Genomic DNA, 15,504 nt, shown 5'->3' on the forward strand with positions numbered 1-15,504 from the left:
GCTTTCCGTATCTGACTGAATCATGTACTGGTCAACTCAAAATCTGTTATTGGATGAGATTTGAACTGGGACTCATCTACTCTCTATATGGATCTAAAATGCAACAAGATGGAAAAAATGCAGGGAAGACATCCAAGGACTTTACTGGCTGCAAAGTGCTTTAGGATATTCTATGGTGATGAAAGGTACTATATAAATAAAGGTCTCCCTTCCTTTCTTAACTTAGCTTAAAGTTCAACTTCAAACAACGTAAGCTATTAATGTCAAAATTACAACATTGCTAGGCACCACCTCTGTCTTACTTCATTGCTTCTACCATCTCAACTGCATCTCTTTCTCCTGAGAATCAAGATTCTGTGTTTCATCCTCAATAAATGAAATTGTACATCACTTTTAGTTCTTGCTGTCCATTGTCCTCTCTTTTATTGTTTGCAGGATTTTAAATCACTACTTTGATGTTCAACTCTTCCTTCAGCGTTGGCTCTCCTCATGTCTAAAGCCCTCTACACCTGACTGCCACTGCATAACCATTTCTGATCAGGATTTATCCCTGATAGGATCCCACCCTGAGGAAGTCTCCAGCTAATTGTCCTTCACACAATGCTGTAGGAACTCAGCAGGTCAGGCAGCATCTATGGAAAGAATTTTTTTTAAATCAACACTCCAAACTGAGACCAATCATCAGGACTCCATCTACGCTGCAGCTGATCCCAGGATGAGGCTTTCCTCCTTCTTCAACTAATGGGATCCCCCTTAACACCACTAATGCTGTCTTCACCTGCATCTCCCCCGTTTCCCTGACATTCTCCCTCACCCCATCTTCCAGCCACCTTAACAGGGATGGAGTTCCTCTTGTCCTAACCTACCTCCTGATGAGCCTCCGCATCCAGGACACCATTCTCCACAACTTTGCCATCTTCAATGGGATCCTACCCTCAGACACATCTTTACCTCCCCTCCCACTCTTTGCTTTCGGTGGGGTTGCTCTCTCTGTGATTCCCTTGTCCATTGATCCCTCCCCACTAATCTGTCTCCTGGCACTTATACCTGCAACTAGACTTAAGTGTTACACTTCCTCCATCAGGGCCCCAAAGAGTCCTTGCAGAGGAGGCAATACTTCATCTGCAAGTCTGTCAGGGCCATCTACTGTATCCAGTGCACCTGGTGCAGCCTCCTCTACATCAGTGAGACCCTTTATAGATTGAGGGGAACCACTTTGTTAAGCACCTCTCTCCACCCATTACAAGCAAGATTTCCCAGTGGTCAACCATTTTAATTTCAATCCTCGGTCCCATTGAGACATGTCAATCCACGGCCTCCTCTACTGACATGCTGAGGCCACACTCATTTTCCGTCCTGGTAGCCTCCAATCCGATGGAATGAATATCGATTTCTTTAACTTGCAGCAATTTCTCCCCCCCCCCCCTTTTCTTCCATTCTCCATTCTGGCTTCCCCTTCCCTCTTCTCCTCACCTGCTTAATCATCTCCTCCTGTGTCCCTCCTCCTTCCCTCTCTCTCATGGTCCACTCTCCTCTCCTATTAGATTCCTCCTTCTTCCGGCCTTTACCTTTTCTACATAACACCTCCCAGTTTCTCACTTCATCCTCCCTCCCACACCCACCCGGCTTCACCTATCACCTTCTAGGTTCTACTGTTTCCCCTCCCTTCAAGAACTCTTCCTGAAGGGTCTTGGCCCATGATGTCGATTCTTTATTCTCTGCCACTGATGCTGACTGACCTGTGGAGTACCTCCAGCATTTTGTGTGTGTTACTCTGGATTTCCAGCATCTGCAGAATCTCTATTGTGTAGATGGAATCTCTAGAATCTGGATAGAATCTCTCGTGTGAAGAGTATGGTCCCATATTCTTGGACAAAGGATTTCTTCCTCACTGCTGTATTGTATTTTTCCTAAAAGCATTTACAGCATGAACTGTTTTCCCCTAAATCTCTTCCATGATTAGTCAGGATCTATCTTTATCATAAAGAATTGTTTTGGAATACTGTTAAAGGGATTTCAGATTCATCTCCATTTTGGTTTCACATTACACAACTCTTTCAGCTTGAAGATGCAAAGGTCCACATGTTGGAAAATACAAAATCAAGGCCAGCCACTCTTATCCAATTATACTGACAAAAGCCAAGTAAAGGCCTTTTATGTTTAAAGGTGTATTTCATGAACCCAGAGACATACACTCCGCGGTTACTTTATTAGCTACATCTTGTACTGTACGGGGTTGCTGGGACAGAATAGCTCAAAGTGCCAGAAGAGCCTATTTCATGCTGTATTGCTAAATAAAAAGAAAATAAAATTTGATTATGTGGTGTTATATACAGAATTTAGAGAACCAGCATGCTAACAGGCCCTTCTGGCCCAAGGAGATCACACAGCCAATTGTACATGTGACCAATTAACTGCTTACCCATATATCTTTGTGCTGTGAGAGGAAATTGGACGCTGCCTTCTAGCCAAATGGGGATATAACAATAATTTCCAAAGATAGTGTCACTGGGAATGAGATGCAATAAATTAAAATGCCCAATCTACAATTTAACAGATACGAAAAGCAGAAAAAGATTGACAATGTTATTAAGTTAATATGGAGACAGATTCAGGCATCACCCACCTTGCCATATTAATAATTCCTGGGCCAGTATTTATGATAATTTAACCTCATTATTAAGTGTGCTTAAAGGCCTTGTGCTAATTGTAGGAGTTCCATTTCTAGTATTACTGTTTGTGGTTTCGCCTTTCGATTTAGTCTGTCATTTTGTTTATTTCGAGTCTGAGTGTATTCCGGACATCACTCTGGATTTGGGTTCACCACCATCCATAGCTCTCTTTTTTCAAGCAAAGATGAAATTAAACTGGTTTACATAACTTCTACACCAATAATTCCCAGGAAGCATAACATTTGATTCCTTATTTATTTCAATTAAATTATTGTATCAAATGCAGTAAAACTTGTTAGATAATGTTTAAGCTGCTGTAAAATTTCTGCATGCGATTCAGAATGATTTTTAAAAATTATCTACTTACATGAAACAAAATTGTTTCCATCATAGTCTCTTGCTTGTAATCTATTTTAACTTTTATTTGTTCATACAGTGTGGATGTGTCCAGTAAACTAGCATTTATTGCCATCTCCTAATTGACTTAACTGAGTGAAGCACATGAAATGTTTTAAACACAAGGGATTCAGCAGATGCTGGGAATCTGGTGCAACGCACACAAAATACTGGAGTAACTTAGCAGGTTAGGCAGCATCCATGGAGGGAATAAGCAGTCGACATTTCAGGCTGAGACCTTGCATCAGAACAATCAGCCATTTTCTGGCTTATAGTTAAGAGATGAAAATGAGATTAAATCAAACATTGTAATTTTGCTAACATAAATGATTGTAAAAATAATGTAAAATGTGGTCAGCTTTTACACAGTACTAATAAGCAGTCAAGTTAAGAAATAACACTTAAAAGTCTTGTATTCCGATCACTCAAACTACTAAATAGCAAATGAAATGTACTGTTTTAGACATGATTGACTGAGCTCAATGGAAGTATTCAGTCCTGTGTGTCAGTATTTTGTGCTCAGCCAGCTTCGTTCATTTCCCCAGTTCCATCTCCTCAGCTTCCAGCAGCAGCCAGCACTCACCTCCAGGATAACTCAGCACTCCAGAACAGACCTGTCTCGACACTGAAATGGTGAGGCTCTAATCACAGGACACTGATTGTGGGACACCTGATCTTCCACGCTGACTTCTCCACTGAAATGCTAGTTTGTGTTCTCTGAAACCTAACCCCCAGCCATTAACCCCAGCTCCTCTAGCTCTTGTCGACACACAGGATGGGACACCATAGGTCCAGTATATCATGTGAAATTCAGTGCTCCGAGAGATTTGATTTCTGGTAAGGGAAGTATGTTTCAAATCTTTTCGATGTTTTACATCGATCATAGGGTAGATAGTGAATCCTTGATTATGGGAAAGTATGCTGCATGCTGCAAATAAATTTTATGAATTTATCATTCTATTTTCAATTTACTGCCAACACTTTTGTGGCTGCCACTGTCAACAACAAAGATTTTGCTTCCTGTATACTTTAGGGTGTACCTTGTGGATTTTTGGCTGCTGTTCATGAAAATCACCATGAAATTTCCTTATCACACACCATATTTTGAAATTGTCTATATTTGTTATTTCAATTCATAATTCAAGTCAGAATAACTGATTCCAAGATTAAGGAAGGTATTTTTGTTGGTCTACAAATCAAATAGGTCATCAATGACGAGCAATTTCAAGAACTTCTAGTGGGAACGGAGAAAATCGCATATACAGCATCCAAAGATGTTAAAAATTTTCACGGCAACTACAAAGCACCAAACCACATTGACAAAATGCTTCAAGCAACAAAACCATGAAATGCAACGTGTCACTAAAGATTAATTTTCTGCATTTCCATTTAGACTTCTTCCCTGCACATCTTGGCACTGTCAGTGACAGGCATGGTGAAAGATTTCACTAGGACATTTCAATCATGGAGAAAGAGTATCACTTAAGTGAGAAGCCTCAGACACTGAGTACAAATGAAAATCATCAATGTAACATTTTTAGCTTAGTTATTGCAAAGCATCTGCACCATTATGCATTTAAATGCATTATATTCAATAAGCATTTATTGTTTCTCCAAATTCCTATGTGGTACAAGTAGGCTGAAATTATATTTGTGTTGAGCTTCAAGTGGTCTATCACAAAGAATATTTCTGAGGAAGCAACACTTTTGAAAAAGTTTGTTGTCCAGTGTAATTGATAAACGAAGCAGCTGACAATCAATTCTTGGATTAACATAATTTGAAACTTTTTGGATTTATCTGAGACTGATGTCATCAAGATGATGCAAATTGGTCAAATGATCTACAAGGTGCCTTGAAAAGCCTGGCATTACACTATAAACACAACTACCGAAATTGGCTAATGGGAGTCTCGCAAAAGCAACAAGGAATAGCGTATGTCATTGGCTTACAAAAATGCCCATCAGCTATTTGAGAGCCCTCACCCACTATTTTTACCTAATAACTGTTAGAGGCCTGTTATTCGAGAGCCTGTCTTTTTCTCACCAGGCTACTTCTTTGTCAAAGGCATGGCCATTTAGATACAAAATCAGTGGAATAAACGGATTGCCTTATTTGCCACTTTTAAAATAACTATAAACCAGTAACACAAAGAATGCTTAAGACTGTTTTTTTCTGTGAAATGTTCTAGAGGATACCAAAAGGGTAGGGGTGGGTGGCAGAGATTTAAACTAATTGGTAGAAGGATTAACTGAAGATTACACTCTGTGTTCACTTTATTCAGTACACCTGTATTACACCTGTTCATTAATACAAATATCTAATCAGCTACTCATGTGGCACCAACTCAATGCAGAAAAGCATGCAGACATAGTCAGGTGGTTCAGTTGTTCTGACCAAACATCAGAATGGGGAAGAAAAATTATGTAAGTGACTTTGACCGCTGAATATTTGTTGATGCCAGACGAGGTGGTTTCAGTATCTGAGAAACTGCTCATTTCTTGGGGTTTTTGCACACGAGACTAGAGTTTACAGACAATGTGGGGAAAAACAAAAAAAAAAATGCAGTGAGTAGCAGTTCTGTGGGCGCGAATGCCAGAGGAGAATGGCCAGACTGGTTCATATTGGCAGGAAAGTGACAGTAACTCAAAAAACCATGAATTGCAGTGGTGAAGAGCGTCTCCGAATGTACAACATGAACAGTCATGACGCGGATGGGCTACAGCAGCAGACGACCGCAAATAAACAGGAGGTACCTAATAAAGTGGCCACTGACCGTAGAGAAAACATTTTTCATTTTAAACCAATGATACAGAATTCACTGCCTAGACGAATGAAAGAGGCAGAAACTCAATACATTTAAAAAGTAACCAGCTGTACACCTGGAGAGTTATAACCTACAAAGCCACAGACTTAGAACTGGGAAGTGGGACTAACTGAGAGTTCCAATTAGGCTGATCTCATTTTCTGTAACCTAAACACTCCAGTGTATTTCCATAATTTTGGGAATTCAACAGTTGACATTAAGTTATGAGAGTGCCTTCTGCAATCTTTCATTTTGTACATTTTAGGCTAATATCTCCCACTGAGACTTCTTTTACACAGCTGGTGACGATAAAAAAGTGTAAGTAATCCACTCCACTGAATATTGATAGGTGATGCAAAGTCAGTGACTCCATACAATAAGCAGAGGGAAGGTCACAACATTAAAAAATTCTTTACATAATTAAAAAAGCAAAAGAAAAATAATTCAAATAAGCATTTATTAACAAAATAATAAATTACCTAGACATAAATGCTTTAAAAATTTACACATCTGAGTAAAAGCTGACTTTCAATATTAAGTGCACCTTAGAATGCTGTTTGCTGGAATGAGAGCAACTAAATGTTACTGTGATACTGCCTTCTGGCCAAATGGGGATATAACAATAATTTCCAAAGATAGTGTCACTGGGAATGAGATGCAATAAATTAAAATGCCCAATCTACAATTTAACAGATACGAAAAGCAGAAAAAGATTGACAATGTTATTAAGTTAATATGGAGACAGATACAGGCATCACCACCTTGCCATATTAATAATTCCTGGGCCAGTATTTATGATTATTTAACCTCATTATTAAATGTGCTCGGTTCCATGTATTCAAGAGTTGAAAGGAAACCATATCCAAAAGACCAGCATCAAACCCAGCCAGGAGGTTCACTGGCAAGACATCCTTGATTTTCCTTGGCACTGTCAAGAAGTCTGGGATATTTTTATTCCCCAGGAAAAAGTGCATCAGTTCCTGTTTCTGCAACCGTTCCCTCCAGAACTTAATTAAGTCCTCTAATCGTTCCATCAGGAATTTTTCATCCCACGCATCCAGGGGGCCTTTCAACAGCAGATGAAAAAGGGCCGTCTTCATGTTGTAGGAACAAAGGATTGCGTTCCACTGAATCGAAAATTCCTGGTCAAAATCTTTGCAGCCCAGGTCTCGAAGAGCTTTCAGAATCTGTAGGCATTTCAAGTGGCATGAGTTGACTGGTGTTTGTACCTTCAGCCAGTTCAGAAGCTTCTGCTCATGCTTTGAGAGATAGACGTGCCAAAAGGCCTCTGGTTTCAAAGGCCGGAGAGCTGGCTCTGGGCTGGTCCAGGGCTGGGCTACCAGAAACACTGAGTCACCCACATGCACAGCTGGAATCAGTCTCACCGACATAGAAATGTGACAGCACACGTAATCGGACTTCGGCAACAGTTTCAGTATGAGTTGGTCATTGACCACAGAGAGAGTGAGGGAGCATCGCTCTTCACACTGGTACCTGATGACATTCAGGCATCTGTGCATCTTGCTGTAAAACCACCTCAGCACCTGTGTGGATGACAGAGCTGACTTCTTCTGAAAGTGGACACAGAAACAATCAGCAAAAACTTTCCTGTACCTTGCCCACTCAGAGCTGCAGGAGGGTATTAATCTGCAGACAGCGGTTCCCCTCAGACTGAAGGGTAGCTCGTTCCTCCCTATATCAAAGGCGGGCTCTAGCTTCAGAAGCTGGGGCACTTTTATTGGTATAAGAACATCAAAGCAGTCCGGGCTGTTAATCTTATGCTGTTCATAGGCACTGCCAACCTGGACGAAGTCCCCTCGAAACGTCAGCGTGAAATCCTGGTGCTCGGTTTTCCCAACTTTGACAAGCTCGCTGACTATCTTGGTCACATGCGACTTGCTGTGTCCCAGGACGTGGGGAGACAACTTCAGCTGCTGCTCGTAGTAATGCTCCAGAACTATCTTCCTGACGCGAGCTGATGTCGTTCCCCGGAGGGGCGAGGGCTGCCGAGGCACGAGCCAGAGGCAGTATTTGAGGAGGCAGTAACATATCAGGAACACCAGGGAGCACCTGTACAGCGGGGAGTCCCCGGCTTCCTCGGTGTCCGGGGGACCGCTCGGCTCCGTCTGTTGTTCCCCGCTCAAGACCTGGTGGAAGCACAAGAAAGCGGTGCACAGGCAGGTCGCCAAAAGCCCAAACACTCGCCCGCTTGGAGGGTGGACTGGCATGGTCTGCTTGGACCGGTGCCTGGATTAGCCCATTCCTACCGGCTCCGCAGCCACGTGGAAACTCGCCGAGCGCTCCCACTCCACCGGTCTGGGACTCTCATTCTTTCCTTCTGCACAACCCAACACAGCAAACCGTTACTTAGTTTGAAACTTCCTCTTCCGAGGGAAATAGATTTGCGTCACATTTTCTATGAGCGAAGAGGAAATGCCATCCTTTACATCGCGGAATTCTAGTTTTAAACTATAATCCACTGTGCGCGGGGCTCCAGTATATTTTTAACTACTTGCGCGCCTCTATGCATCGCTTCTCTTTCGCTAGGTTTAGTTCAGACCCTGCATTCGGAGAAAAGAAAAAGCACGAACTACCCGTTTAAACTCGTGGATCCCAGCTCGAAGTTGCAAAAGGACGAATTTGCAAACTGCCCGACGGGTTTCTCCCCCGCCTGTGTTTCGGAGCACCACGTATAGGCGGCAATTTGAAGTTTAAATTCATTTCAGACAAAGGGTATTCCCCACCCACCCACCCCCGAAAAGTTTAGTTCACTAGAACAGGAAAACAAGTGTTTCTATTCTACCTAAATTGTGCAAATTTCCATTTGCATACCACATCACTACCCTGAAAAGAAACAATGTTCATTATTCACAGACCCAAAATAGGAGATAATGTCAAACATGAGAAAATCTGCAGATGCTGGAAATCCAGGCAACACACACAAACTGCCGGAGGGACTCAGCGGGTCAGGCAGCATCTATGGAAAATAATTAAACAGTTGCTGCTTCCAGCAGAGAAAATCTGCAGATGCTGGAAATCCAAAAGGCAGAAAATGCTGGAGGCAAATAAAAACATTTCCAGTCCTGATGAAGGGTCTCGGCCCAAAACGTCGACTGTTTTAAATAGATGCTGCCTGGCCGGCTGAGTTCCTGCAGAATTCTGCGTGTGTTGATAAGAGAACACGTACTTGGCACTGGGGCCAAGGGTGCAGTGCAGACCTTAACTTGAACGTTAACAAGAAAGTTGGTCCAGCAGAAGTCTCAGCGCGCTATAGCGGATGATGGTGATGGTGGGTCAGAGCTCATGGAGTTAATTCAGCACAGAAATATGCCTTTGGCCCACCATGTTCACACTGACCATCCCATTCACCAGCAATTGGTTGTTTGCTGTGCCTTGGTTATTCAAGTTCTCGTCCAGATACCACTTAAATGTTGAGCAGTCTGTTACAGATTGCAGCCACCCTCTGGCAAAAAAAAATCTTTCTCAGATCTCTCTCAACCTTACTTGTTACCTTAAACTTATCCACTCTGGTCTTAAGCATTTCAACCAAAGGAAAAGGTTTCCTACCAACTACCTTATCCATGCTTCCTACAGTTTTGTACACGTCCAACAAGTTCCCCCCCTCCCCAACCTCCAATGCTGCAAGGGAACCAAACCCAGTCTAAAAGGTCTCCTCAAAATGGAAATGCAACTTCCCAGACAACATCCAGATGAAACTCATCTACACCTCTCCTGTTTTATGATGTGCTTCCTGTAGCGTGGTGACCATAACTGTCTAACATATTCCAGCCATGGCTTATATGTTTTATGAAGTTGTACCAAGATCCCCAGCTCTTTTAGTGTATGCCTTCACCACCCTATCTGCAGTGCTACCTTCAGGATCATTTACACCAATGTCCCTTTGTTTCTCAGTACTACCATTCATGGTATATCTTCTGTCCTTATTAGAGCCCCAAAATGCATCACCTCACTCTGAACAGTTAAAAATGCCTCAATACCACATCGGTAAATGTGTATAGGAATTGAATTATTCATGGATGTGGCTGTACGCAAAGTCAAGTTTTATTATCCATTCCTAATTTTCCATTAAGAAGTGAAGCATACTCCAGAACTATAGTACTACTGGTAAATTTACTTCTTGGTAATGGGGAGGGGTTAAGAATTGACTAAGAATTGAAACATAAAATGTCGCTAACTTTTGCACATGCTTTTAATCGCAACTTTGAGACTTTTTATGTATTTAATCTTGTTCCTTTTTGCACCATGTGATGCATTGGGCAGCATTTTTTTTCCCCCATTTCCTCAGCATCTGCCTACTTTTTTTTTACGAGGCTAACTTGACACTCAACCCAGCACAGACGATGGAGCCAGCCAGATTCGAACCCCGGACCACTACACTACTGGCCGACAATGTAACAAACTGTAACCTGTATAATTCCAAAGTGCATTTCTTTAAGCCAAGTGTGTATGTGTCAGGAGGCATGTTCGTTGTGTAACTCAGGGGAGGTTGATATACTGCTGGCCTCGAGAACTGCAGCTGTACTGCAGCAGAGGAGCTGACCTCCAGAACAGTTAAGTCAAAACATAGCCCGAAAACTTGTATAAAAAACAAACTTTGGGAGCTATAAATCAGAAGCAGCCTCCACCCATGAGGAGCAGAGGTGTTTCTCATTGCTCAAACAGAGAGCCTGCAGAGACTTAGATAGTTTAGGGCAATGGGCAAAGAAGTGGCAAATGAAATACAATGTTGGGAAGTGCATGGTCATGCACTTTGGTGGAAGAAATAAATGGGCAGACTATTACTTAGATGGAGAGAGAATTCAAAATGCAGAGATGCAAAAGGAACTTGGGAGCCTTTGGGTAGGATACTCTAAAGGTTAGCCTCCAGACTGAATCGGTGGTGAAGAAGGCAAATGCAATGTTGGCATTCATTCTAGAGGTATAGAATATAGGAGCAGGGATGTGATGTTAAAGCTCTGTAAGGCACTCGTGAGACCACACTTGGAGTACTGTGTGCAGTTTTGGGCTCCTTGTTTAGAAAGGATATGCTGACATTGAAGAGGGTTCAGAGAAAATTCATGAGAATAATTCCAGGAATGAAAGGGTTACCATATGAGGAACATCTGGCAGCTCTTGGGCTGTATTCCCTGGAGTTCAGGAGAATGAGGGGGGATCTCACAGAAACATTCTGAATGTTAAAAGGCCTGAAGAGATTAGATATGGCAAAGCTATTTCCCATGGTAGGTGAGTCTAGTACAAAAGGGCACAACTTCAGGATTGAAGGACATCCATTTAGAACAGAGATGCGGAGAAATTACTTTAGTCAGAGGGTGGTAAATCTGTGGAATCTGTTGCCACGAGTGGCTGTGGAGGCAAAGTCATTGGGTGTATTTAAGGCACAGATAGATAGGTTCTTGATTAGCCAGGGCATCAAAGAGTATGGGGAAAAGGCAGAGGAGTGGGAATGACTGGAAGAATTGGATCAGCCCATGATTGAATGGTGGAGCAGACTCAATGGGCCAAATGGCCTACTTCTGCTCCTGTATCTTATGGTCTTATGCCAGCAATATACCAATTAACATGTCTTTGAAGAGATCCGCTCTGTTTTATGTTTTGGCTCATTGTTGTAAGACCTAGTGAAAGGTACACAGCTCTATATATTGCTGTTTTTCAGAATGAAGATTAGAATTCAATGTTCAGAATGTGAATTACCATTCCATGTTATTAAAACAGTTGCTATGTTTTAACAAGAGTGAAGATTATACCAAATTCACTTGCTTTCTGTGTAGCAGAGAGGAAAGCATGCAGATTAATCTATACTGTTTAATATCATCCTACTATGCATAATTGTCAGGAAGAGGTGAGCAATTGCTGTTAAAGTATTTTCTTTATTTCCAAAACTCATTCTACATATACATGCTTCTGACTAATATACACAATGGCTTACTTTCTGAAGATCAGGGCTGGTTTTCCTGCTCTGGGAACTGTTCCTAAATTTATAATTATAATCCCCAACAACACAGCAATCAAGTGATTAAGTACATAAACTAATCCAGTGGGCTTGCCAGTATTCCCCAACTTCCTCAATATTCCCTTAATCAATTTCTTGTGGTTCTAACTGTTTCCAGCGTGCATGTGAGCGGAACACACGTGCCAATCAAGGGACCCACTTCTGGGATTTTTAACAATTTCTTAAAGGCACAAACCTGAAGTTCTGTCACTATACCCGACAATTTTTACTGTGTGTGTGCACTAAATCTTCCCAAAATATTCTGCAAAATCCTTCCCTAATTGCATCTTATTTATATTTAAATCCAGAAACCAGTTATTGTTCCTATATTCTGTATTGATACTTTTTTTCTGAAATATTGTGTAACAGAAGAATTTACAATTGTTTCAGAATTGAATAAACAATGGGGCACATTGTTCTTAACTGAGTCTGTGATTATGCTCATTTACTGTGCTGTTCTATTCTTGCAGCCCATTTGAGGGCCTGCTGATTCAGGTATCCCAAAGGGCAGAGTGAATCTGCAAGTGTGGACTAGGCTTCTGAAAGTGGATTCTGAAATCACACCCTGATTGCTTTTTTGACATATTACTGGTGCTATGAGCCTCGAGCTGGAGGGTGTTGCACAGAGCAGTACTGTACATCAGATTTCTAAGTCAGTTTATGGATTTCCCAGCTTCTTGCAATTTCTGCAGCTGCGAGGAATCGCTGTGTAATGTACGTATGCAGAGTGAGAGGTTGTAGCCTGTAGTTGAATATGGAATACTGATGCACCATCAATAACTCACTCTGAGACGTAGGCGAGATATCGGCTTTTATTGACTGGAAGAAGGAACCAGGAGTGAGTGTCTATCATACAAGGTCCTGGAGACTGAGGCCGATCTTCAGGCCGCAGGTCTCCTTTATACAGGGGCCTGTGGGAGGAGCCACAGGAGCAGTCAGCAGGGGCGTGTCCCGACAGGCACATAGTTCACCACAAATACATTGTTGGATAACGTATGATAATGCATTTTGGTTAAAGGAACAATAGTGCAGACTATTATCTAAATGGGGAGAAAATTCAAACATCAGAGATGCAGGGGGACTTGAGAGTCCTCGAGCAAGACTTTCATAAGGTTAATTCACAGGTTGAGCCTGTGGTAAAGAAGGCAAATGCAATGTTGACATTTATTTCAAGGGGAATAGAATATAAAAACAAGGAGATAATGCAGAAGCTTTATAAGACACTAGTCAGGCCTCACTTGGAGTATTGTCAACAGTTTTGGGCCCCTTATCTAAGAAAGGAGATTATCATTGGAGAGAGTCCAGAGCAGATACGCGAGAATGATTCTGGGAATGAAGGGGTTAACATATGAGGACTGTTTGGCAGCTTTGGGCTGTACTCACTGGAATTTAGAAGAATGGGGGGGGGGGGGGTCTCATTGAAACCTACCGAATGTTGAGAGAACTAGATAAGTGGATGTGGAGAGGACGTTTCCTCTGTGGGGGCACATCCTCAAAACTGAGGTGCAACCTTTTACGACAGAAGTAAGGAGGAATTTTTCTTAAGACAGAGAGTGGTGAATCTGTGGTATGCTCTGCCACAGACTGTGGTTGAGGCCAAGTCTGTGAAAATATTTAAAGCAGAAGTTGATAGATTCCTGATTGGAATCAAGGAATATGGTGAGAGGGCAGGTGTATGGAGAGCCAGGATCAGCCTCAATGAAATGGTGGAGCGGACTCAATGGGCTTACTTCTGCTCCTATGTCTTATGGTCTTATATCTGAAGGAGCTACTCCTTAGGTTTTGGCTACACTTCATTCTCCTGATCTTCAGTGGGATGGTGTAGGGATTGCCTGATTAGTTTGCTTCTGGGCCTGGCCAAGGCAGCCCAGAGCCCAGGGTGATTGCCTGTCCCTCTTCTGGGGCAATGTCTTGTGTCTCAGAGTCCCTAGGGAAGGAGCATGCAGTTTCCATGGGTACATTAGGAGCCTTCCAGGATCAATGGGCAGCACAAGGGTTACAGTGTTTTCTGGATAAAGAAATACAGTAATATACAGTCATCATCTAGGCCGTTCCCTCTTCTTATTTCTACCATTGGGTAGGAGATACAGGAGCATAGGTTCCGCACACCTGTGTTCAGGAAGTTATTACAATATAGCCTGGCTCATGAAACAGCATTGATAGCTTCTATCACCACTACTCTAAATTGTTTCTATGACTTACAGACTAACTTTCAAGGCCTCTTTACAACTCATGTTCTCAATATTACTTTTTATTTGCAGTTTGAATTGTTTCGCACATTGGTTGTTTGTCAGTCTTTGTTTATGTACATTTTTTTTGTAATTTCTATTGTATTTCTTTTATTTCTTGTAATTGCCTGCCATAAAATGAATGTCAAGGTAATGTATGGTAACATATCTGTATTTTGATAATAAAATTATTTTGAAAGGAAAATAGAATATTTCTTAATTTTTTATAATGTGTGTGTATAAATTAGTGAAATGCAGAAAGATTGCACTTTATAAACAATTTTGCATAAAATGCATTAAATATCATTGCAATCTAATTTCAGTTTACGATTATTAACATAATTGTAGTGCTCTTTAATCAACAGAGGATGATCGCTTGTGGATTCCAAATATCTATCTCACTTTTAAGGACAGTTAAGTTTTACACAGATGAGAAAACTGTGGTCTCTCTCACTAACAGTCCAAAATTAACTAATTTAAGTAAATATTTTTACTTTTGGAACGCTTCAAAGGAGCTTCAAATCTCTCAAAGGAATTTCACTCTGAGAAAGTGATCACTACTCACAATTGGCTAATACTGAAATTTTGACCCAGTGATTCTCTTTCTCTGGGGCAGGCTGAGTTCAGGTCATGGGAAAAAGTTAGCTTGAGCCTCGGTGTGAGAGGAGTATATACTAAATCAGCAGTCCCTCTGGGTTCCTAATGTTACTTTCAACATTCCTAATGTTACACTGGATGGATTGAAATGCATGCAGATTTGAGTAAAGAATATCTTTTACTTCCTTACTGTTTCATTGAACGCTTCCTCTTTCATGTTCCTTTGCTTTAATAATTAAAGTTAATCTCAAGGGCCACATGTCGTAGAGAAGAACTCCGTTAAGCTTCAGTACGTTCAACTTCGATGCTATTTTCACACATAAGGACTGTCAGGCAAGGATACAATTGGAAGCTCAAAGAGACTTAATTCAAAAGTCTATGTGCCTGGTTTGAATGCATCTGTACTACATGAGTGAGGATCACACTTGTGGGATCACTTCAGATTCAGATTGCAACGTGAGAATTTAGAGATGGAGAACTAGTAGGTCTGTTTTATCCATGAAGCTAAAATGGAAATATTTTCTAATACTGTCAACTTTACCTATTTTTAATAAATTTATTAGTTCCCCTTTTTTGTTTAACTGTTTAGTTCCCAAGACAATTCGCACATGATTGTTTACTCCTTTAAATTACAATAGGAGACAGGAAATCGTAAACAAGTTATTTGAAGAACCAGGAGGATCATTTATCACTAAGGGTTCTTAGTTTCTCCAGTCATAAAATGGAGGAAGGTAGGAATCTGAATGGAATATCCAGTAGGGATGCAGATAACTGAACTTAACTTTACAAGTAGACAA

General features: G+C 41.4%; 1 protein-coding gene across 1 annotated transcript; it reads right to left on the minus strand.

The window, feature by feature from the left end:
- Window positions 1–6,332: 6,332 nt before the first annotated feature.
- LOC132398800 (inositol 1,4,5-trisphosphate receptor-interacting protein-like 2) lies at window positions 6,333–8,227 on the minus strand. Its single transcript, XM_059978644.1, has one exon. The coding sequence runs from the start codon at window positions 8,098–8,100 to the stop codon at window positions 6,643–6,645; it is 1,458 nt and encodes a 485-aa protein (XP_059834627.1). The 5' UTR covers window positions 8,101–8,227; the 3' UTR covers window positions 6,333–6,642.
- Between the last annotated feature and the right edge of the window lie 7,277 nt (window positions 8,228–15,504).

The sequence above is a fragment of the Hypanus sabinus genome, chromosome 9 (genome assembly GCF_030144855.1).
Source record: "Hypanus sabinus isolate sHypSab1 chromosome 9, sHypSab1.hap1, whole genome shotgun sequence".
Lineage (NCBI taxonomy): Eukaryota > Metazoa > Chordata > Chondrichthyes > Myliobatiformes > Dasyatidae > Hypanus > Hypanus sabinus.